At 53.1% G+C, this 24088-nt stretch overlaps 1 protein-coding gene across 7 annotated transcripts in view; it reads right to left on the bottom strand.

Annotated features, from left to right (window-relative positions):
* The window catches only part of RNF123 (ring finger protein 123), a 138996-nt gene that overhangs the window by 76409 nt on the left and 38499 nt on the right, over positions 1–24088 (bottom strand). For all 7 annotated transcript variants that reach the window (XM_030570618.1, XM_030570621.1, XM_030570622.1 and 4 more), the window contains 10 exons: positions 23934–24038; positions 22629–22754; positions 19811–19903; positions 11521–11594; positions 10877–10994; positions 8265–8364; positions 7847–7908; positions 5544–5615; positions 3894–4014; positions 866–967 (listed from right to left, as the gene is read on the bottom strand). In XM_030570618.1, coding sequence (XP_030426478.1) covers positions 866–967; positions 3894–4014; positions 5544–5615; positions 7847–7908; positions 8265–8364; positions 10877–10994; positions 11521–11594; positions 19811–19903; positions 22629–22754; positions 23934–24038 — 973 coding nt within the window. The remainder of the gene's footprint in view (positions 1–865; positions 968–3893; positions 4015–5543; positions 5616–7846; positions 7909–8264; positions 8365–10876; positions 10995–11520; positions 11595–19810; positions 19904–22628; positions 22755–23933; positions 24039–24088) is intronic.

The raw sequence follows: 24088 nt of genomic DNA, 5'->3' as shown, positions 1-24088 counted from the left end.
TCCATTAAGGTGTACTATGTTAATTTTATATCATTCTAATTTTTTATTAGAATGACTTATGGTACCAAGTCAAACATCTTACTGAAGTCCACATATATTACATCAACACTACTAAATTTATCAAACTCGTAATCTCAAAGAAAAAAATTTTAAGTTCCTTAAACCCACATTGATTTGCATTAATTATATTACCCTCCTTTAATTCTTTATTAATTGAGTCCTGTATCTGCTGCTCCATTCTCTTGCCAGGGATTGATGTCAGACTGACAGGCCCACAATTAGTCAGGTCATTCCATTTATCCTTTTTGAAAATTGGCACATTAGCTTTCTTTCACTCTTCTAGAACTTCCCCAGTGCTCTAAGACTTACTGAAAATCAACATTAATGATCCAGCAAGGTCCTCGCCCAGCTCTTTTAAACTCTTGGATGCAAGTTATTTAGACCTGCTGATTTACAAATGTCTGTTTACGCATCCCGGGATCTATTTAACATCCTCCCAAGATACCAATGGAATAGAAAGTGTTCTCATCGCCATATGATGAGACTGCATCATCTGTTGTTTCCTCAAATACAGATCAGAAATATTTATTGAACACGTCTGCCTTTTCTGCATTACTACTGATGATAATCTGGGCAATGGACAGCCCTCTCCTTGTAGTCAGAACACCAGCCCTTCCCTCCCCACGTGCCCAGAAACCAACACTGCAGTTAAAGGACAAGGAGATGCCCATTACTCCCTAAGCTACCACAGACTGTATTGCCCTCAATCTCCTCCTTTTCCTTCCCCTCGATTTAGACCAAGGTCTCTGAAGGGTAGGACTCCCCACCATGCCAGTAAAGCGGAGCAATCTGATCCAGCACTCACCTTTCAGAGTTTTCTTGAGATGAGACAGGAGTCCACCGAGCCGCTGCATGTCAAAGTAATCCACCTTCCCGTTATAGAAGAGCTGAGGAGGAACATATGCCTCTGGTGGGAAAGGACCAGAGAGATTTATGGCGAGCGTCCCAGGCTGTGGCCCAGCTAACTCAAAGAGACAGAGAGCACTAAGCACTGGGCCCAGCCTGGGGAGCCAGACAGTCCTGAAGATGTGTCACAAATCCACTTTGGCAGAGGTGGTTTCCAGAGTGGAGCACACCCCACACAAGCACAGAGACAGGCCACACACTGCTCCCCCACAGCTGCCTTGTCCTCGACAGCCTACTCATTCTACGAGCGGGGCAGGTCTCCACCCAGTTCAGAGCAACAGACTCCAACCACCGAGCCACACAGTGGGGTGCTCCTGACCAATTCCAGGCTGGACAGAGCTGGGAGGCGGGGCTAAGGCTGGAATAGCAGGGGTGGCAGGCCAGAACTGAGAGGGAATAGATCAGGGGTCTCAAACTCAAATGACTAGGAGGGACACATGAGGACTAGTACATTGGCCCGAGTGCCGCATCACAGACACCTCCCCGCCCCGCCCTCAGCCCCGCCCCCACTCCACCCCTTCCATGAGGCCCCATTCCTGTCCTGCCCCCATTCCAACCCCTTCCCCAAAATTCCCACCCTAACTCTGCCCCTTCCCTGCCCCCAGGAGGTGCAAAAGGGGTGTGGGGTGCAGGAGGGATGAGGGGTGTGGCAGGGGGTCAGGGTGCACAAGGGGTGCGGCAGGGGGCTCAGGGTAGGGAGTTGGGGTGTGGGGTGCAGGAGGGGTGAGGGCTGTGGCAGGGGATCACGGCAGGGGATTGGGGTGCAAGCGAAGTGCGGCAGGGGACTCAGGGCAGTGGGTTGGCGTGCAGGAGGGGTGAAGGGTGCAGCAAAGGGTCAGGGCAGGGGATCAGGGTGCAGGAGGCATTTGGCAGGGGGCTCTGGGCAGTGGGTTGGGGTGCAGGAGCGGTGAGGGATGTGGCAGGGGGTCAGGGTGCAGGAGGGGTGCGGCAGGGGACTCAGGGTAGGAAGTTGGGGTGTGGGGTGCAGGAGGGATGAGGCAGGGGGTCACAGCAGGAGATTGGGGTGCAGGAGGGGTTTGGCAAGTGGCTCAGGGCAGTGGTTGGGGTGCAGGAGGGGTGAGGGATGTGACAGGGAGTCAGGGCAGGGGATCAGGATGCAGAAGGGGTGCGGCGGGGGGCTCTGGGCAGTGGGTTAGGGTGCAGGAGGGGTGCGGCAAGGGGTTCAGGTGTAGGGTGCGGCAAGGGGCTCGGGGCTCAGGGCAGGGGGTTCGACTGCAGGAGGGGTTCGGGAGGCGGGCTCTGGCCTGGAATGCACCGGAAGCAGGGCAGGCTCCCTGCCCTGCCCCCGCGCAGCTCCGAGAAGCGGTTGGAACGTAGGGGAGGAGAAGTGCAGCGGTATGTGTATTGTTGTTGCTTCAGGCACCGCCCCCAGCATCTCCCATTGGCCAAAAATGAGGAACTGCGGCCAATGGGAGCTGCTGGGGGCGGTGCCTGAAGCAACACCAATACACACTCCTGTGCCTCTCCTCCCCCAGGTTCTGTCCACTTCTCGGAGCAGCACGGGGGCAGGGCAGGGAGGCAGCGAGCCTGCCCTGCCCCCCGTGCACATCAGGTTGGAGCCGCTCTAGGTAAAATGCTGGGGAAGGGCGGGGGGCCGTGAGGCACTTGTGGGCCGCAGATAATAACCTGTTTGAGACCCCTGGAATAGATGATGCTGATATAGAGGCGTAAGAGCAGCTAGCACAGGCCCCACTGGCCAGATAGTGCTGTTCATCCTGCACTTCAGGGCTCTGACAAGCCCATTCACTCCCCTCGGAGGACTGGTCTGTGTGAGGAACCTGAGCGGCAGAGCTTCGGAGGCATGTCCTCAGAAGGACCATTCCGAAAGTGTGGGCGCGCACAGTGGAGTTACCTGGCTGGAGCACTATCCCGCATTAGCGATGCCAGTCACCTCCCAGGTGCTGCCAAGTCCCAAGTGCAGTGGTACGGTTCATTATGCCGTACCAGTAAGATATTTATAGCTGGTACTGCATACCAGAAAGACGAGGAGGAAACCACCCCCAGCCCCACCCCCTGCCCTTCCACAGAGCTGCATCTCCTCCTCCTGTATAGCAGCCCCGCCAGAGGACAGGGCTGGGGGGCGGTACAGCTGCCGGAGGAGCTACCAGCATTCTGCTCCCATCCCCGCTGGGAACCACAGCAGGAAAAAAGGAACAGAACGTCGGCAGCTCCTCCATATGGCTGTACCGCCACCAGCCCTACCCCCTCCCAGCCCTGTTCTTTGGCAGGGCTGCTGTACAGACCCCAGGCAGGACAACTCAGGAGAAACAGCTGCATGAAAAGGCTGGGGGCAGTACAGCAACCATGCCAGAGAAGCTACCGGTGGGGGGCTGCCCAGCAGCCCCTCACTCTTTTGCTCCTTTCGGTACTGTGGTTCCGGAAAGCCCTGATCCCCCAGGAACCACAGCGGTGAAAGGAGAACACTGGTAGCTCCTCCGGCGCGGCTGTACTGCCCCCAGCCCTTCCACACAGCTGCATCTCCTGAGTCCTCCTGACTGGGGTCTGTACAGCAGAAGTCTCCAGTGCAGCGGGAGGAGGACAGAGCCCCCCCAAGTAATGTGGGATGGATGTGGATCATGGGGAGAGGATAGGGAGAGCACAGGGCCCCTGGGCTGGGGGTGGGGCAGGGAGGAGTCATGGGGGAAGTCACATGCCCCCCCCGCTTTTGTGTCCCTCCCGTAAGTGCAGCGTACCAGCAGGAAATGATTTCTACTTGAACCACTGCCCAAGTGTAAAGGTTCCCAGGCTGCAGGGTCATGAAAGGTCACTGCTCCTGAATGGAGCTCAAGTGTCCAACCTCCTGGAAAACAGCAGCCAGGCCCCATCCCGTTCCCACCCCCAGTGTACCAGGGCCTCCATGACAATGCCGCGCCACTGCTGATTGCTGGAGCATACAGAGGCCTTACCCTCACTGCTCAGGGCTGCAGGAGCCTTGGCCTTGTGCCCATCCCAGTAGCAGCGCAAGGTGGAGATGAGTCGATGCAGGAAGCAGACCATGTATTCTGGTGGGCACAGTACAGTCAGGTTCTGGAGGGGGCGGCAGAGCAGACAGTGAAGGAGAGTCACACTTGGCAGTCACAGCAGCAGCACTGCTTGGACTTTCTGCTCCCAGCCCCACTCTGTACACTCCAGTGCCTTGCAGACTGCATGGAGCATTGGCCGCAGAGCCCAGCCCCAGCACACAGCGCCTCCCCAGAAGTGCCCCTCTCCATGGCACAGTGCACCTCCCCATGGCATCACCAGGTGGCATTACAAATTGGCGTGCTGGGCCAGCCCGCTGGCCTGAAGGCATGCTAGCAGACAAACGTTTGAACGCCAGCTGGGCACTCTCAGTGGCAGAGAAGGTAAGCTTCTAAATAACGTAACCATGCAGTGGGGAAGAGCACAAATACCTAGCACAGAGCTAGCTGTGAGCACAGCATTACAGAGGCCTTCAACAGCAGCAAGTGAAGCAGGCTGCCAGCTGGGGTTCCCTGGCTTTCTCCCAAATCTCCCATCACTGCACTAGCTGTGGAGCAGCTCCACCACTGGTGACAGCAGCAGCAGCAAGAAAGCACTAATCCTGCCCAGTCACTGACATCTTGTCCCCAGAGATGCTCTGACCAGGGTTAAGCACCAGTGCTCCACCTACACTAGTATGCCCCACAACTACTGTAGTGGGACTGCACTGGGGCCAGTGCAGCCATGAAATCGGAGGGGAAGGCTGGGGCAGACACAGGCTGTCCCCCAAGATAACAATCCCTCCTGGGTGCTGAGCCTTTGAGGGTATCACAAACAGCCTCTTACAGGAACTAGTCAGCTTTGTATCATTGACAGCGGCACAATTCCCTTCACTACCCGCGAGTGGGTCCGGCCTGGGAAGGTGAGGACAGCGGCAGCATCACCGGAGAGCTGTGAGCACCGCCAGCTATCACCATGCTATCTGCCTTCATAGAATCATAGAATATCAGGGTCGGAAGGGACCTCAGGAGGTCATCTAGTCCAAACCCCTGCTCAAAGCAGGACCAATCCCCAGACAGATTTTTACCACAGATCCCTAAATGGCCCCCTCAAGGATTGAACTCACAACCCTGGGTTTAGCAGGCCAATGCTCAAACCACTGAACTATCCCTCCCCACTTCCAACAGCACCTCCCCAATAGACCCAACATGCCCCTAACGGCATGTTGCTCTCAGTGCCTGGGTGAAGGTAGGGTCAGATTCTCTTTGTGAGGGGCTAGCGATGGGGTCCTAAAGGGATGAGAACCTTGGCTGGGAGAGGGGTTAAAACATTTGGCTTCTCCCTCCCCACTGCCTGCCTCAACCCCAGCACCCGTCCCTCCCCAGTGCATGCTGCGTGCGCAAGCCACATTCCGGAGGACAGCACGCTTGGCAGCTACAGGGGGAAGAGCTGAGTCTCTTGGGTTCTATCCCCTGGACAGTGCCTGTGCCAATCTTTTCCTGTGCCAAGAGGGCCCAATGCAGCCACCTCACATTGCTGCAGGGCTCGGCTGCCCAGTTGGGAGGCACTAGAGAAGAACAATGGCCCATCACAGCAGTGCTGGCACCACGACTTACCCCTCGGTTGCTGGCATTTTCCTGAAGGAACTTGCGGAATTTGTTCAGGAAGATATATCTGGAGGCTTCCCCCTGATAGAAGAAAGAACAGGAGTGGTGCTTAACCAGCTGTGAGAAACCCGTGCTCTCCTCTCTGCTTTGGGACTGCTCTGCTCACCTGGCCCAAAATTCACCCCCAGAAGCCCTTTGGGAATCAAGTGCCACACAGGCCTTGGCACAACCCTCTGCACAAGGACCAGTTTCATCTTTGGAAACCTTTTAAGTCTTTTCGTGCTAGTCTGCATGTCCAGTGCACTCCACTTCTCCCTCCCAGCTCCCCTTCTGGCCTGCACCAAGGCAGACCAAGCTATTCCCACTGCAGACATGCATCCCGCACCATTGGCATGCATAGCAATGCCCTGAGAACAACACTTGGTCCCTCCCCACGGAGCCAGTGACCTATGGACAGCTATGTTCTGTTGCCATTTGGACAGCAATTTAACAAGTGCCACTAAGAAACCTGGGAGCTAGGCTTAGCAGGGCCAGTACCCACCACACCTTCCTGCCAATATCATCAGTACCTCCTGATGGGAGTGTGGGATAGTCAGTAGGACCCTGCTGGGATTTGCCAGTGTGGCCAGTTAGTGTGAACACAGTATGCAATGCACATGCACAGAGGCTTTTAGAGGCCACATACCCATGGGCTGTGGGTTAACATTTCACTAGAGTCAGGGCCGACTTTAGGTCGATTCACCCAATTCCCAGGAATCGGGCCCCGCCCCTATGAGGGCCCTGCACCTTAGACCTTTTTTTTTTAAACTTACCCCGGGTTCCTGGCTGCGATCTGCTCAGGGGTCTTCCGTGGTCCCACTCCCTTGAGCGGAGCGCAGGCGGGAGCGCGGCAAGCCCTGCTCTCCCGGCTGGAGCCCCGGCCGGAGCACGGCAAGCCCCGAGGCACCGTTCTCCCGGCTGGAGCTCCAGCCAGAGCGTGGCAAGCCCCGAGGCCCTGCTCTCCCGGCTGGAGCTCCGGGCCTTTAAATAGCCTCCAGAGGCCTGGGGTAGTGAGGGGCTCCGGGGGCTATTTAAAAGGTCAGGGCTCCAGCTGCCTGCCTCTGTCATCCTGGTCCTTTAAATAGCCACCAGAGCCCCGCCACCCCCATGCATTCCCCAGGGCTCCCGCGGCTATTTAAAAGGTTCAGAAGCTGGGGAGCCCTGGGCCCTTTAAATAGCCCCCAAAGCCCTGGGATAGCAGGGAGCTTGGGGGCTATTTAAGGGGCTGGGGCTCCAGCTGCCTCTGCTGCACCCTCTGCCTTGCCCACACCAGCTCCACTCCCTCTGCCTGCAGCCAGCTCTGCACCCCGTGCCCACAGCCAGTCCCTGTCAAAACCCCTGCCGTTTCTCCAGTCAACCCCTGCCACACACCCGTGGCCCTGCCCAAAGCCAGCCAGCCCCACACACACTGCTGCCCGCACCAGCCCTGCACACCCTGCCCTGTCTCCAGACAACCCCTGCTGCACCCCCCTGCCTGAAGCCAGCCAGTCTCTGCCTCTGTCTCCAGCCCTGCCAACCCCTGCTGCATCCTCCCACAGTCCTGCCTGAAGCCAGCCCGCCCCACACACGCCCTATCTCCAACCAGTTCCGCACCCCTTGCCCTGCCTCCAGCCAGCCCCATGTCACTGCTGCCCTGCAGTTCCAGGACAGTAACCCTGCACACCTGCTTCAATGAGGTGGGCAGGGAGCAGCTGGGACCCACACATGTGAAACAGCAGTCATTAATAACCAATCAACAGCATATATGTACATAATTTATAATTTTATTATTTATATAGTTATGGAAAGTAAATAATACATGAAAGAAATGAAAGGCTTTTTTTCCCCACTCTTTTTTTTTTTTTTATAAAGTCATCCCTGCCAGGGCCCCACCGAAAATGTTCGAATTGGGCCCCGCACTTCCTAAAGCCGGCCCTGACTAGAATCCCAAAGAGGAAGGAAATTCAGAGCGAGGGAAGAGCTCTAGTTTCTGTGTTGGACACCAAGGGCCAAAGCAGGTGATTCACAGCATGAGAAAATGCAGTTCAGAGATCCTCCCCTCCCTCTTAACACAGAGTCCAGGGCTCAGGGAGCAATGCAGCCTGCCTGCACAGATCAACATGGAGCGCTGCCCTCTCCAAGGCTGCCTCTCCGCATACAAAACTGAGGGTGCTTGGTATTGTATGGCAGAGGTAGCCCCAGGTGAGGAAAGCCTGAGCAGCTCTGCCTTGAAAGCCTTGCAGTCCATGGATCCCGCATTAGAGGGGCCCACAAGGTGTTTCCGTTCTACTTACCCCTCCTCGATCTTTGTTGTTCAGAAGCAGCTTCAGGATCTGAACCTGGAGTTCTTCCACCACTAAGAAGGGACACACAAAGTCAGCCACCAGAGGAAGTGCCCTGAGAGCTCAGAGCCCATTCACCCCCATGCCATGGGCAGAGACTGCCTGAGACTGCTCCCCAGCAGTCAGGAAGGCATGCTCAGGCCAGCACGGCACTATCCATGGCTGCTGAGCCCTCTCAGCCTGGCCCCTGGCTCCCACTGCATGGCCATGGGAACACTGACCAGCTCGGCACGCATGGGCCCAACAGCTGGCTCCTGGCTGCCAAGGGCACTTGGAGGCAGCTCAGATGCCCGTCCTGTGATGGTGTGAGTGCATTTCGCCACACGGCTCTACAAGGCGCTGGTCCCCCAGCAGTGACCCCCTCACAGACCTTCAATGCGTTTTTTGAGCCGCTGGCAGCCTCTGTCATATGCCCGTCGGCGCAGCCTCTCCTCGGCACTCTCCTCCTTCACCTCCTTGCTCTCCTTGCCCTGGGGTGAGGAGGTGGTTGACAATTAACCCCAGCCAGGACCAGCACATCAAGCCCAGCACCACAGAGGGACAGCGGCACTTCCCCCCCAGGGACAGTGAGTGGCCTGGCAGCCAAGCTGGGAGCCCTCCCTGGAGTGTCACAGGTCCCCAGCAGATGCCGGAGCCAGGAAGGAGCCACCTTGCCCAGAGCCACAGTGCCAAACCTTTGAGGGGTGGAGAGCAACTAGACAACCCCGCAGAATTACAACAGCAACTTGGGAGGGAAGCCCTTCCCCTTACCCTCCTGTAAGGTATACTTGCCCCAACCCCGCAGCAGCATGCAACCCAGGTCAGACCATGACGGATGGTGGAGGAGTGGCTGGGAGCCCTTGGCACACAGAGGATGCAGCACAGATCTGCCAGTTCTCATGTGAGCACAGCCTGGGGGTTCCCCTGCCTACCCAGCCAGTGTACTGAATCCCAAAGTTTCAAGTAGTCAGCAAAGAACAGGGCTGCCACCCTCTGCAGTCCTCTCCAGCATTCTTCAGACACTGAACTAGGAGCCAACAAGCAGCTGTCAGCCCCCCAGCTAATTGCTGCTGAGTCCCACTAGGCTGGGAGAAGGAAGCAGCAGCTGCCTTGTTAGAGCCCTGATTTTAGTGCCTTGTCCCCCCGAGTGATCCAGCTCTGTCTCTCCCCCAAGCCCACCTGTGCCCACGGAACACCATTCCTTCCCCAGGAGCCCCCAGCCTCATCTCTCCCTGCACCCACTCCCAGGAACAGCCCCGAACCCAACCCCCCCCCCCGGACCCCCCCTCACATACAGGATCCCTCAGTTCAACCCCAGTCCGTGACACACACCTTCCCAAAAGCAATTCTCCCTTCTCCCAAACCAATTAGTCCCTCAAGCCACCCCACCCCCCACCCCTAAAACCAACCACAGTGGGGAGCAAGGAGGGGAGCCCCTGAACTCTACTGAGAGCTCTGTCTCCTGGGAGCCAAAGCTGCCCCCCTCCACTGAAGGCTCCAGGGCTCAGCTCCTGCTCTCTCCCTCCCCTCTTCCTGTCACTGGAGCTACAGCTTGAAGGCTGCTTTGCTTCCTTGCCCCGCCTGGGAACAAAATAACGAGCTCTCAGGGAGTTTTTCAATGCATCCCTCCACTCCCTGGCCTCGGTATGTCCCACTGCACCGGCCTCGACCTCCTGGTGCCCCGTGCACAGCACTAGTTAATCTCTCTCTCCAGCTCATGGTGCTTTTGACACATCATCCACATATCAGACTCAGCCAAGCCCACCCCACTTCACCCCAGGAGACAGCATCCCACCCAGCTTGTCCCAGCAGCTGGGGACAGCAGACAGCAGCTCAGTCATTGTGAGCTATTTTAACCTCCATAGAGAATGCCCTGCTAGCATCCTGCTGGAGCTCCTGCTCAAGCCCCTCTGTTGATCGCAGCTGCATGCCAGGAAGAGAGAGGCAGCTCTGGGAGCTAAGTGCTCCCAGTGCTTACACAGAAGCCAGTCAGCAACCAGTGCAGCTCCTTGGCACAGGGTCACAGCAAGGTACTCACTGCCCTTTGCCCCAGAGACAGCAGGGGCTAGTGGGCAGCGCTAGACATTCCTCTCAAAACTTCCTCCTCCCCAGCCACCACCCTCCTGCCCATCACTTGGGACCGTAACCAGGTCACTCGCTGACTCCGCCACACTCTGCCACACCCAGGGTATCGCTCCTTGGTGCTGCCACCTCCTCCTGGCTGGTTCTGGCCCCTCGCTAACCTTCCCGACTCACTGCTCTGCCCTCTCACCGCTACCATGCCCTGCACGCCCCACTCAACTCCGCCTCCAACATGGCTCATCACCTCCCCAGCAGTGTACAGGGGCATCTGCCTGCCTCCACCACACCAACATCCCCAGCCTTCACCACCCACCTGTTAGCTCTTCCCACACCTCACAGAGACCACAGCCAGCCACTGCCTTTACCACCTCAAAACCGCACCTTCCGCGTCTCCACCCCACTGCAGTGCTGCAAGAACCAGCCTGGGGATGCCACTCAGTAGGGGCTGTGCTGTGACTCTCCCTCACTCTCCCCACCACAACCCATCGTTCTGACTCCACACCCTTGAACATCACACCGCAGCAGTCTGGTCTGGAGGGGACAGAGGTCCCCACAAAGAAAAATGGCCACAACCTCCTGGCCAGACACAGCTGAAAACCCATCCCAGTCGGCCTGGCTATCTGACTATCTAACCCAGCCTCAAAGTGCAAGCATGTCCCAGGTAGTGGGGCACCCCCCAGCAGGAGGCAGCTATGCCTTCCCTGGCCTGCCACCATCACACCTGCCTCAGGTCTAAGCCAGACACCAGGCGAGGCAGTCCGCTTCACCTACTTAGCCAGCTGACAGCACAGCTAGACCTTCACTCTATGATCACAGGCGTGCACGCACACGCACACCCACACACCCACCCCTACCTACCCAGCCCCTACTGGGCAGCCCAGGCATCTTTCCCACTCCCAGAAGAGGCATGTGGTTGCACACCTCTTTGGTGAAGCGGTTTGGCCACCAGGTGGTGGGGATGAGCTCCTGCAGGCCAGCCTCCTCCACACGCAGGGGGCTCTTGATATAGAAGAACACCACTGAGCGGAGCACATCGAAGCTGTGCGGGAGTTAAGGGAGAAGCCCAGCAGGTCAGCTGGGAACATGCACAGGAGGTCAGCCATACAAAGAGCCCCAGGGGAGGGAAAAGCAACCCCACCGCTAAGATGGGGTTAGAGGTTAGGCACCTTTCCAAACAAACTCTTGAATCCATCTTCATGAGGTGCTCAGAAACTGGGGGGATCCCACTGAAACAGACAGGCTGGGTGCCAGGAGAAAGCTGATTGCTGTGAAAGCTGCTTTGGTGAATTCTCTGTGGTTTCACTCCAGGAGTCAGCCAATGGATATGGAGTGTGGGGTTTGTATAGACAGAGAGAAGCAGGGCATGGGACAGGAGAAAGAACCCAACAGGATGCAGCACAGTCTGGAGAGCTCCCCTCCCTTCTTCAACAGTGAGATTCCATGGAGAATGGTACCAACCATTCCTGCAGCTAAAGAGGCCCCCAGCATGACTCCCCTCAGAACACAGGGCACCCAGGGAGAAGAAACTAACTGTATGTCGGAATGGGAGTAAACGCAAAAGATACAGGACATTGTTGAGAAGGTATTTCCTGGACTTCTCGTGCTTCAGGACTGCAATGGTGAGCCGGAGGTAGTGGATCTGGGGAGAGAGAGAGAGAACAGAGTCAACAGGAAAAGCTGTATCCCAGGGAAGCGACAAAGGTTCAGTTACCAATACAAGTACAGCCGGAACAAAGAGCTGCCACGTTTCAAGTCAGCAACTAAAGAGACTGACTGAGCTCTCTGAATCTATTTGGCTTAACAGAGAGATGGTTCAGGGGTGACTTGGGAAACAAATATTTAACAATATGTTCTTCAATCTAGCCACAAAAGGTAAGATCTAGTGACTGGAAGTTGAAGCTAGATAAATTCAGACTGGAAATGAGTAAATGTTTAACTGAGGTAATTAACCACTAGAACAATTTACCAAGGGTCATGCTGGATTCTCCATCACTGGCAATTTTTCAATCAAAAAGGAGAAGTTACTTACCTGTAACAGGAGGTTATTTGAGGTGGATGGCCCCCATCTGTTTTCCACTGAGGGCAATGCGCATGCGCACAGAACTGGAGCTTTCAAAGTAGCAGTGTCCGTCAGTCTCTTCACGCTCCTTGCTCCTCATGGGTTTGTGTCTTTGGTTCTTTTTCCACTACGGATCTACAGATCCGCAGTGGAGGGGAAGGAGGGTAGGTTTGGAGTACAGGCAAGGACCATACATCTTGAAGAAACCCCAGTTACAAGTAACTTCCTATTCTCCTCCTTAGAAGTGAGCATCCACATCGAAAAAATCGACTTTGCACCCTACACAATCCCTAGAATTCAAAGGAGCATGCATTGATGCAGCCTCTGCATGTGCTTATCTGCCAAAAGGCAGATTCCTGAGCTTACTGAACCTGCTCACCTTAGTGACCTCCAGCCCTTCGATATCAGCCAGAATTTTCCTTTCCCTCCTCGGTCAGATGGCAGTGTGCACATATGTTATGCCCTTCACTCATCTGTGGTTCCGCTGTCTCCAGCTCTGGCTACAGGGAGTCTACTCCCCCATGTGCCAGTCCATGGACACCTGGTGGAACTGCGAGGGTGAAGTCCTCTCTTCTCTCCGATGGTGGACAAACCCATTCCACGTTTGTTCCAGAATGCCCTTTCTTCCATCCTCGCCAAGCATTACAATTATAATGGATGCGTCGCTCAAAGGCTGGGGCGCCCATATGGGATACCACATGACGTAAGGCACTTGGAATGCTCAGGAAACCAGGGTGCACACCAACATCCTGGAACTTTGTATGGTACATAAGGCATGCCACGTGTCCTTAACAGCTGTCTGTTTTTCTCATGTCAGACAACACCACTGCAGTTTACTACATAAACAAGCAAGGAGGCGCACGGTCCCCAGCACTGGAAATGGTGCATTTCACATCATATCTTTCTGTCGGCAGCCTACTTACCAGGAACCCAGAATGTACTTGCTGATGCTCTCAGCGGGAACTTTGCGACTGACCACAAATGGGAGTTACACAACTGATAGTTGCAGACATCTTCAGCCACTGGGGAACCTGTCAGGGACCTCTTTGCATCTCACACCAATACCAAGTGCGTTCAGTATTGTTTGAAGGGAGGACTTAGTACCCACTCACAGGAGGACACCCTGATGATCAACTGGTCAGACCAGATCAACTATGCCTTCCTTCCATTTATGCCCCTGCCACACAATCTCAGATGGGAGGGGGTGATGGTCACCCTGATCACCCATACTGGCCTCACCAGTTGTGGTTTCCTCCTCTTCTCCGCATGCCAAAGCATCCATCACTCCTGCTCCCAATGTTCCTGCAACTACTCACGCAACACAACTGTGGACTCAGACACCCTGATCTGAGGGCGCTCCACCTGAAAGCATGGCATTTGGATGGATGCCTCCGCTAACACACAAATGCTCACAGGCGGTCTGAGAAATTCTCTCCAATAGCAGAAATGAGTCCACAAGGCAATCCTACCAGGCCAAATGAGCTCATTTCATTACCTGGCCCCCAACATAGAGGTCTTGCCCCAGAGGCCATGGGCATCCTCACGCTATTAGACTATCTGCTCTTTCTAAAGACCTAGAGGCTCATTCTCCATCAAAACGCATGTAGCAGCCATTAGTGCCTTCCACCCTCCCATGGATAGACATTCTGTCTTCACCCACCACTTAACTGCCAGGTTCTGGAAGGGCCTTGCATGCAAATACCCGTCCATCCAGGCTGTTGCTCCTCAGTTTAGTCCTCCCGTCATTAATGAACTTCCCCCTTTGAACCTTTGGCCTCCTGCCCCCTTCTCTCTTCTTTCTATTGGAAGTCGTCTTTCTGATCACCATTATCTCTGCAAGGAGGGTTAGGAGGCTATGTTGGCAACTCCTCCTTTCACCACATTCCATAAGGACAAGGTCTCACCTGCATCCCAGGTTCCTACCAAAGCTCATTTCCCATTTTTACCTCAACCAACCCATATACCTGCCCATTTTCTTCCCCAAACTGCACGCCTCCAGTGCAGAATGACAACTCAACTCCCTCGATGTACATAGGGCCTGGCCATTTACCTGCAAAGGACAAAGCCATTCTGGAAGTGTCTCGACTATTTGTTGCCATAGCAGAGAGAACTGAAGAGCAGGCCATCTCCCCCTAGAGACTCTCGAAGTGGGTCTCAGGGTGCATTATGCTCTGCTATCAATTATTGGGACAGTCCCCAGAGGGTAGGAGGGGGCACATTCCACAAGAGTGCAGGCATTAGCTGCTGCAGCGCTCCATGATGTGCCCCATCACAGACATATGTAAGGCGGTCATGTGGAGTTTGGTACCCGCCTTTTCTTCTCTCTATGCCCTAGTGCATGATTCTGCCACAGACGCCTGTTTCAGTGATGTGGCCCTCCGTTCCACAATTCCATCATCTTCTTTACACCCTCCTCCGACCTAAGTACTGCTTGTTAATCCTCCTCAGCTGAATACAATAAAAACCAATACTTGAAGAAGCTAGGATGCTGACACTAGTTTCTGTTCTGGACCACCCTGTCAGCAGTCAATTGTCTAGGTAAAGGAAGAAGGATTCCTCGTGGTCAGAGGTAAGCTGCTACCACAGAGAAAACCTTTGTGAAGACTCATGAGGAAATGATAAGTCCAAATGGGAGACCTCTGTATTGAAAGTGCCGAGGACCCACCATGAACCTCAGGAATTGTCTGTGGGTTGCATGTACATCCTGCAAATCCAGAGTCATATACCACATACCTTTTTCTAGTGAGGGAATGGTTGCAGAAAGCATGACCATGTGGAACTTTGGTTTCCAAATGTATCGGCTGAGGCATCAGAGATCCAAGATTGGTCTCCATCCCCTTGTCTTCTTGGGTACGAAGAAATAGTTGGAGTAGAACCCTGTGCCTTGGAGGGTGTAGTGACTGGCTCCACCACTCCTCTTTTCAGGAGGGAGTCCACCTCTAGGGCAAGAAAACTGTCGCGAGAATGATCCTTGGAACAGGAGTGGGGTGGGGGACGTAGCATCATAAGCTTAATAGTGTAGCAGCACCGAAAGACATTCAGAACTCACCAGTCCATTGTAATCCCGCTCCATGGTGGCAGAAAGAGTTTGAGACTGCCCTCGAAAGGAGTGACTGGCAAGGTCAATGTGCGCAGTGTGGTTGATGAGTCTCTGGTCATAATCAGAAATACTGTTTACATACAGACTGTTGTATGGAGGACTGCATTATCGGATAAGGTGGACAGGGTCTGTGAACCTTGGGGCGTTTCTGTGGAGGTTTGTAGGCCCGTTGGTGGTAGAATTGGGGAGTTCTGTAACGTTGCGTGGCAGTGGGCAAAACGGCTTTCACTTTGATGCTGATGTGTAAATGACTAATGATCACAAGGTGACTCTAGAATCTTTCTGCGAGTGCAAGGAGTCATCCGTCTTTTGATTGAACAGGTATAACTCGTCAAAAGGGACATCTTTGATCGTATTCTGCACTTCTCTATGGAAACCAGAGGAGTGGAATCAGGATTCCCTCCTCATGATGATTCCAGTTGCCAAAATGCACGAAGACGTGTCTGCTGAATCAACCATGGCCTGAAATATGGACATAGCTACCAACCTGCCTTCCTCTAAACTAGCTTGGCGTGATGGGCTCGGTCAAAGAGATCCCCCCTGGGACTGTCATCTGATGTGCTGATTCACCTCTGACTCTGTTTTCCCTGCCAGCTTGAGACTCCAGAACCCTGTCTTGTTGAGTTAGACATGCTAGCCTGCTGCAACACAGACCCAGGGTCTGGGACATGCCCCCAAAGCTTCAGACTTGAACTAAAAACAGCTCATCAGGTTACCTGTCTCCAGCACTCAGATACCCAGCTCCCAGTGGGATCCAAACCACAAATAAATCCATTTTACTCTGTGTAAAGCTTATACTCGGTAAACTCATAAATTGTCTGCCCTCTAGAACACTGAGAGAGATATGCACAGCTGTTTGCTCCCCCAGGTATTAATATCTTACTCTGGGTTTACTAATAAACAAAAGTACAAAAAGTAGGATTTAAGTGGTTTCAAATAACAATAGCCAGGACAAAGTAAGTCACAAAGCAAAATAAAACAAAACACGCAAGTCTAAGCCTAATACATTAAGAAACTGATTACAGGTAATATATGTTCCATTAAGTTTCTTTCACAGACTAGACTTCTTCCTAGTATGGGCCCTATCCCTTCCCCTGGTACAGTCTTTGTTAGATCCAGCAGACATCTCAGATCGTAAGCAGTGGTTCTCTCATGACTGGCAGCCCCTTTTGTCTTGCTTCACCCCCTTTTATAGCTTTGGCACAAGGCGGGAATCTTTTGTCTGTGCTTGTCCCCGCCTCATCAATGGAAAAGTACAAGGATTATGACAGATTCCAGCATCATGTGACATAGTCACATGTCACAGGGTAAGTCTCCATTCTTCCTGGGTTGCCCCACAAATACACAGGAAGGTTTTCAGGTAAACAAACAACTTACAACCAATTATCTGGGTCAATGGGAGCCATCAAGGTTCTAAATCACCATTAACGGCCACACTTCGCATAATTACAATAGGACCTCAGAGTTATACTTCATATTTCTAGCTTCAGATACAAGAATGATACATGTATACAAATAGGAGGAATATATTCAGTAGTTTATAACCTTCGTTATGATACCTTACACGAGAACTTTTGCATAAAGCATATTCCAGTTACATCATATTCACACTCATAAGCCTATTTCCATAAAACATATGGAGTGCAACATTACACTTGGAATTTAGCATGATCCTGTGCTCCTGGCCATATCCATGCTTGGGTCACTCCACAGGCACATTCAGCCAACAGCATGGACGAGCCCCCCGTCCAGAGAAAGGAGCAGCAAGGCCCTGACAGGCGGAACACCTTTTCTCCCTTCTACTCAATGAAGAACAGGATGGAATGGATTACCTAGGGAGGTGGTGGAATCTCCATCCTGAGAGGTTTTTAAGGCCCGGCTTGACAAAGCCCTGGCTGGGATGATTTAGTTGGTGTTGGTCCCGCTTTGAGCAAGAGGTTGAACTAGATGACCTCCTGAGGTCTCTTACAACCCTAAACTTCTATGATTCTGAAATGATACAGGAGAATTCTCCCATGCCGAACTGGACAGTTCCGAAGGCAAATATTGGGGCCAAAAGCCCCAATATGGCCAACTTGAGTTATCCTGGTACCACCACTGCAACATCAGGGAGTCGGGTACCAGTGGCTCCTGGGCTGAGGTAAGTGAGGGAATTGTCACAGTGCCATCTGTAGCCAATGATTTTATTTTATCATGTGCTGTGTGATGTTAGGATTATAGAAATATAAGATTGATCAGTAGTTAGAAGGGATAAATATGTATTAGGTATCTAAGTAAGGAGGGCTGAAATGCAAGGCCCACAGGAGGAGGCCTGTAAGATTTTAGCTTAGCCATTTTAGGCCTTAGGAGTTATGCCTGACATAAGTAACCAAAAAGAGTAATTCAGTACCATAAGATTACAGGAATAGATGTGCCAAGGGGCGATATTGCAAAAAAGTAGCCATAAGTTTAATTTTAGATCACAAAGCACTCTAGAGGCACATTTTTCCCTTAACCACTGGATACAGGTTGTACATCAGTATTAATGAGAATAAAATGAACTGTACCCCATTTTCTATAGGTTGTGTATAACAATATTATGAGGGGGACACAATATAAATAAGGAAAGAGAGGGTTGACACTTTCACACACATGTGCAGGGTATGAGATACATATTATAAAAGAGGGTGCCCAGATTGGGAAAAATTGAGCTCCCTATGGGAAAACTCCAGCAGGAACCATCCCTCTACTGATGCACAATCAATAAGAAACCTACCACACCCTAACACTGTCTAGGAGGATGTAAGTATGACTGTCACTATAATTTATGCATGGATATATTTAGGATATATATATGCTTGGAGAGTCATAACTTTGCGGTAACTATAATAAAATTGATAAAAGATATTGGACGTTGTTCTTGTGACTGTATGGTTTACTTTCCTTGATCTTCGTATATTCCTAGAAGCTCTAGATCTGAAACAAGTGGCAGAGGTAATTCTGTTGAACTTGAGATTTTAGCCACCAGAACAGAACCCACAGTGATGTCATACATCATCATCACTAAATGTACTTTAAACAACATAAAAGGCTACACTTTGGAACAATCTGATAGTCATGCTTTTGGAACTGGAGCAGCAGGCCATGGGTAACGTCTGGATCCTCAGACTCAGAGGAAGAACCAGAATCTCACATCGATGGCAGTGCCAATGGAGCGACAGAATGGGATGTGTTACATGAACACTGCCAGAAGGTGGCAGATCAGATACAGGGGACAGAGCTCCCTTGCTAGATAAGAGTACCAGAGCACGTAGAGACGTCATCCTTTCCAGGGTGAACAGCTCATGAGGTCCAGGAGCATCTCCAAGTCTCCCCAGAGTCAGCATACCAGGTCTATGGATGGGACTGGAGCTGGTAACAGGCCCTGTCTCAAGACCAGCAATGCACTGGAACCAACGCCAGGGTGTGTGGGTCCATAACCAGTACCGGCAGATACGGCGAACAATGCAGTCTTTTGTCAGTCTTGTGGGCCTTGGAGCACGGTGCTCCCTCTTGGCCGGAATTCATGGATGGCAGTGTCTTTCTTAGATCTGGAAGGAGACTTACTTCCATGCTTATGTGCATGCTTCTATGATTCATGGCTAGATCCCACTGCGGGTCCATAATACTGGTGCCAGCGACGTTGGACTGGGGCTCCATGGTAAGAAGTGCACTCAGGGATTGTTCAGGCTAGTGTATGACCGGGGAGAGAGAGGGTGTTGGGGGCCTTGTTCCCCACCCAGGATCCAACTGCTGCCCTGTGGCAACCTCCATGAGGTGCTTCTTAAGACGGAGGGCTCTGCCTTCCCGTGTGTGACAGGGAAGGAGACACAGAACCTGCACCTGGCCATGGTGTGGGCGTCCACCAAACAGTACAGACAGTGTTGGTGCTCATCGTTGAGGGAGAAGAAACAAGGGTAGGAAGCGCAGACTTTGAATCATGGCCTCTTACTCATAATCCAATACCCAGACCTAGGTGGGGAGGATCATTTGGTAGGAGAGGCCAAAGCGGCATCCCAGAAGAAAATTACTACCAAAAACCATGGAAGATCCTGACTTCATTCAGTACCCAGATGCAGATGCTGGGGGTGGGGGCATTGAGGACTGTTTGACTGAAAACCAGTGGAGCAGCATCCCCAGTTATTAGCCCTACGAAACCTTGAAAAACAAAACTATTACACAAAACATTTGAATTCCTAACTGAAGAATAAAAACAGTTTTCCAGGAAATGTGTCACCAAGGACAAGACGACAGCAGAAACTCCAACTCAGACCATGCAGTGGTAAGAAGAAACTGAAGATGCAGTCAGTCCACCCTGCCCTTTATTGCCTCGTGGTTTTGCCCAAGGCAACACAGAGGCGCATGCGTGGACTGACAAACACTACTACTTTGAAAAGTTCTGGCTCCAGGTGCATATGCATTACCCTCAATGGAATATAATAGGGACCATCACTGAAATGGTTTAGATGTTTTTCTGAAAGACCTGCATTAGATGTTATTTTGGGGCAGGTCTCTGGCCCATGTTATCCAGGAAGTCAGCCTAGATGAGCACAGTGGTCCCTTCTGGTGCAGAAACCTGTCTGACTCCAGACCACTCCCTGCGTTGGGACACCTGAAGCCAGGGAAGGATGAATCCTTGGCTAGTCATTGTTCTCAGGCACTCTCAATTACCACTCACCTGTAAACCCAGGTCTGGGATGATGGGAGAGAACCTGTAAGCCCGCAGCAGGGACATCAGCAGCTGCTTGAGGCATTCATACACCTCGTAATCCTGAGAGAGAGTAAAGAGAAACACTCAACAGAAATCGACATCTGGGGGGACATTGGGAAGCGCTGGTTATTTAGAGAAATAACCAATCAGGACCAAGAGATGCATCGCCTCTGGCTGAACACATGGAAATGGCATTTTGCATAGGCAGAAAAGAGTGGAGTCCCTGGGTTGTATGTGACCCCATACTGCAGCCGGACACTAGTGATATGAACCAGGCATCTCACAGTACAGCGCACATGTAGGCCTTACCTTCCCTCCTGGTTTTTGTTTAGTCATAACATAAGAGTCCTAGAAAGAGAGGGCCCAATTCTCAGATTCCACACTCCTCCCCGCCCCGAGATTTCCCTACATAGGAGGAACCCTGAGATGGCCAAGAGCTAGGATAGTAGCACCTACACCCCGAGGTATGCCAGGGCATTCTAACACATCAGCAGTCTGCAGCTGTTTGAACCAGCCAGCAGCAGCCCTCAGGTACAAACCAGCCCCTGAATCAAGGAATGCAAAGCCATCTCTGCCCAGCATAGCCCCAATGGTGCCCGAACCGGGGGACTAGAGGGCCATGGCCCTCCCACTTTTTGAAAGCGGACTTTTCACCACAGGCCTCCTGCTCGGCCAGGCCAGCAACTGGAATCTGGCCGGGGAGCCTGAGCTGCGTGGGGTGCCACGGACCCTCCACTTGCCTGGGGTGGGAGGGCCCATGTCCCCGCCCCCCAGACCTTCCACCCAGGGCAAGTGGAGGATCTACGCTGCAGCTCCCCACAGCTGCCTGGCTGTGGCTCCAAGGGCCGGGCCCCAGATGGAGCCAGGTTAGGGAGACCTGCGCAGGCAGCTGTGGGAACCCGCAAACTGCCCTGAGGACCCACGGGGTGGGGCCGGGGGGCTGCTCCTGGCCCTATCACCCGAGGCAGGTGAAGGGTCCGCAGCTCCTAGCCTGTTTTGGCTTGGCCAGGGCCTGGGGCAGAAGGGGCAGGGCAGGGGGCTCTCCGCCACAACCACTTTTGGGAAGGCTCTGCCACTGCTGCATGGCCCCAGCAGACCCCATCACCTATTGCAGATCCAGCGGACACCTGGGAAGTTCTGTTCTGCAGCCCTCACCAGGCTGCAAGTCCCATTCCCTGGAGACAGTCCAACAATGGACTTTATGAAGAGGGAGGAGAGTTAGTTTCTGGAAGCTGACCTGCACTCAGGTACTCTGAACCCACCCACTTGATGGGCAGTCTGGCACTCTGCCTCTGACACAGCGTCAGCAGCAGAGAGTAACAGCTGTCTAATACCAGAGTGAACATTGAGACAAGTCATCTCCTAGACACCATGTGGCCCAGGTTCTGTTGGTGTAGAGCCGACAAAACCAATGCAGCTCCCCAGGTCCATACCAGACCGAAAAATACCTCTAGGTACCTCTCACGACTTCATCCTGCCAGGGCTTCTGATTTCACTCCTGGAGAACAGCAATGAGAGGGAGAGGGAGGAGGAGGGGGAGGCAGGAGCCAATCTGTCACTGAGCTATGTGCCAGCAAGTGTCCAGAACACGCTAGAGGAGATTTCATTGCAGCATCTGACCCATAGTGTTGAGGACTAGTAGCAGCCATCTGCTAGCCAGGTGCAACCACAGGGGTGGGCAAAACCCTGGAACTCCTGCAAGTCTAGGGTGACCAGATAGCAAGCGTAAAAAAAAAAAAAAAATCAGGACAGGGGGTGGGGATAATAGGTGCCTATATTAGAAAAAGCCCCCAAAATTGGGCCTGTCCCTATAAAATTGGGACATCTGGACACCCTATGCAAGCCTGACCCCAGCTACCCAGAAGAGTTTCCTCCCTACATCTTCTGGAGCAATTAGATCAGCAGCCAGGCTGCTTCTGCCAATTCTGAGTTTAGACTCACCAGGGTACTCTCAGAAAGGGGTTCCCAGGAGATGCCTGCCAAAGCCTAGCTCAGACACTTCCCAGGAAGGGGCACAACCTCCTGGCCTGGCTGAGCCTGGGCCACAGGATGGGTTGTATTTCATTACCCCTACTAAGAGGGCAATGGTGCAACACTAGTTGCCACTGCAGCCAATGCAATGTCATGGTCTATAACATTTCCCAGGTAGCCCCGGCCACTCCAGTCAAGAGAACTTTATAATTGCAGAACTATTACTAAATAGTGGTTATTTTCAAAGAATTTTCATCAAGAGTAACAGTTCTACTGTCACAGAAGCAGGAATTAACATTGGAGTTTATTTACAGTTAGGGAAGTTAGAAAAGTCCGATTCAGAAATCACTTTTCAGAGGTCAAGAATACCAAACTCTTCCCACCTCTCTTCCCAGTTCCATAGTAGCAACTCGGCCTTTCCCTCTTCGCAAGGGACGGTTGTTAACACTGAAAGGACCTGGTCCCTGGGTTCTGGGTGGGAGGAGAAACTCACTATGGCCAGCAATTTCTAATTATAATTCCAGTTCTTCCCAGCTCCCTCCCTGCAGTCACTGTAGCCAGGGCCTGGCATGCAATACCAGGACACCAGATGCTGGTACTGCATTCTTAAGGGAGTGCTGCTGACAGGCAAAGCTGCTTTGGGGGATGGTGGCAAGAAACCAACTCAGCTCTTAAACCATGCCCGTGCAGAGTGCAGACAAGATGGGCAAATGAGGAAGTCCAGCACCCAACTGAGATCCTCACACCTGCCTGTTGTCACAGAGTACCAAGGGGATGCAGAGTTAAGAGAGGGGCAAGTGCCTGAGCAGCTCACCTCCATGAGAAGCCACATGAGATCCAGTAGCTGCTGGACGAGAGGATGTGCTTCCACAGACCCTCCTTGCTCCAGAATGCTCAGCAGGAAGTTCATGAGCACATCTTCCACCAGGTACACTTTGCACTGCAAACAAAAAGCCTGTGGTCAGCAGCTCTAGCCAGCAGCAGCACTAAACAGCAGCAGAGAATGGGTTCTCAGCACTAGACAGAGGGTCTAGGCTCAGGTGGAAAGCTGTAGATTTGCTGGGACAGAGTCAGGTAGGAACGGTGACTTATTGCCGCTCATGGGATATTCTTGTTACCGCAAGCTGAAGATGACATGTCTGGCAGCAATGCCCAGCTCTGTGCCATGAACAGCCCAGCCGACTTCAGGAGTACATGGAAACCATACCATTTCTGACAAGTGCCAGGCAAAAGTGGGCCACAGTAGATGTGAAAGCAAGAAAGCAGAGCCCATGGAGAGCCTGACTGCCAAACTCAGGATACAAAGGGCTCCAAAAGAGTGTGCCCTGCAGCCCATTAACCCATAAGTGCCAACTCCGTGGGTGCTCCGGGGCTGAAGCACTCACAGGAAAAAAATTGGTGGGTGCTCAGCACCCACTGGCAGCTCCCCTTAGCCCCGCCCTGCTCCTTGCTCCAGCTTACCTCCACCTCCTCCGCAAGCGTGCTGCCGCATCCTGCTTCTCTCCCCTCCCTCTCAGCACTTGCACCATGAAACAGCAGATTCGTGGGGCAGGGAGGGAAGAGGAGGGGGAACGCAGTGCACTGGGGAAGAGGTGGGGCCAGGGCAGGGATTTAGGGAAGAGATCCAATAGGGGCAGGGAGGGGCAGAGTTAGGGTGGGGACTTTTGGGATGGGGTTGGAATGGGAGCAGGTCCAAGGGCGGGGTGGGGTGGAGTCAGGGCGGGGGGGGCACGGGCACCCACCAGCGCCGGAGAAAGTTGCCGCCTATGCATTAACCCCCTGCAATGCAGCGCCAATCTCACCCCTAACACCACCACTCTGCAGTTCTTTGACCAGACAGCAAGCACACACCCTGGTCAACACAAAGCCTCCACACTCGCTCTGCAACATCACTCCCCCAGTCAGGCTGTAGCGGGAGCTGCCACCCCATGGGAAAGGGGCCATTCATGACTTGGGACTACCTGACAAATAACTCTAGGCCTGTGAATTCTCCAATACCAGAGTATGTCACCTCTCCTGCCTGAGCAGACAAGCTATGAAAACCAAGGAGGAGTTGTGGGTCCCCCTCCCTGCAAGCATTAGGGGGCAAACACATGCACGTCCAGCAGCCAGCACTCACCATGAGAGGGGCAAAGTGATTAAAGATGTGTGCCAGGGTGATCAGCACCGTGGGTTCTCCTTGCAGCTGCCACGTTGACGTGTCCTTCTCCACCAACTTCCCCTCCTGCAACACCAATCCCAGGCCACATAAGGCTCAGAGCAATCCCAATCCCA

The sequence above is a fragment of the Gopherus evgoodei genome, chromosome 7, assembly GCF_007399415.2.
Source record: "Gopherus evgoodei ecotype Sinaloan lineage chromosome 7, rGopEvg1_v1.p, whole genome shotgun sequence".
NCBI lineage: Eukaryota > Metazoa > Chordata > Testudines > Testudinidae > Gopherus > Gopherus evgoodei.
Note: the sequence above shows the minus strand (reverse complement) of the source record. Positions and strands in the feature narration are given on the sequence as shown.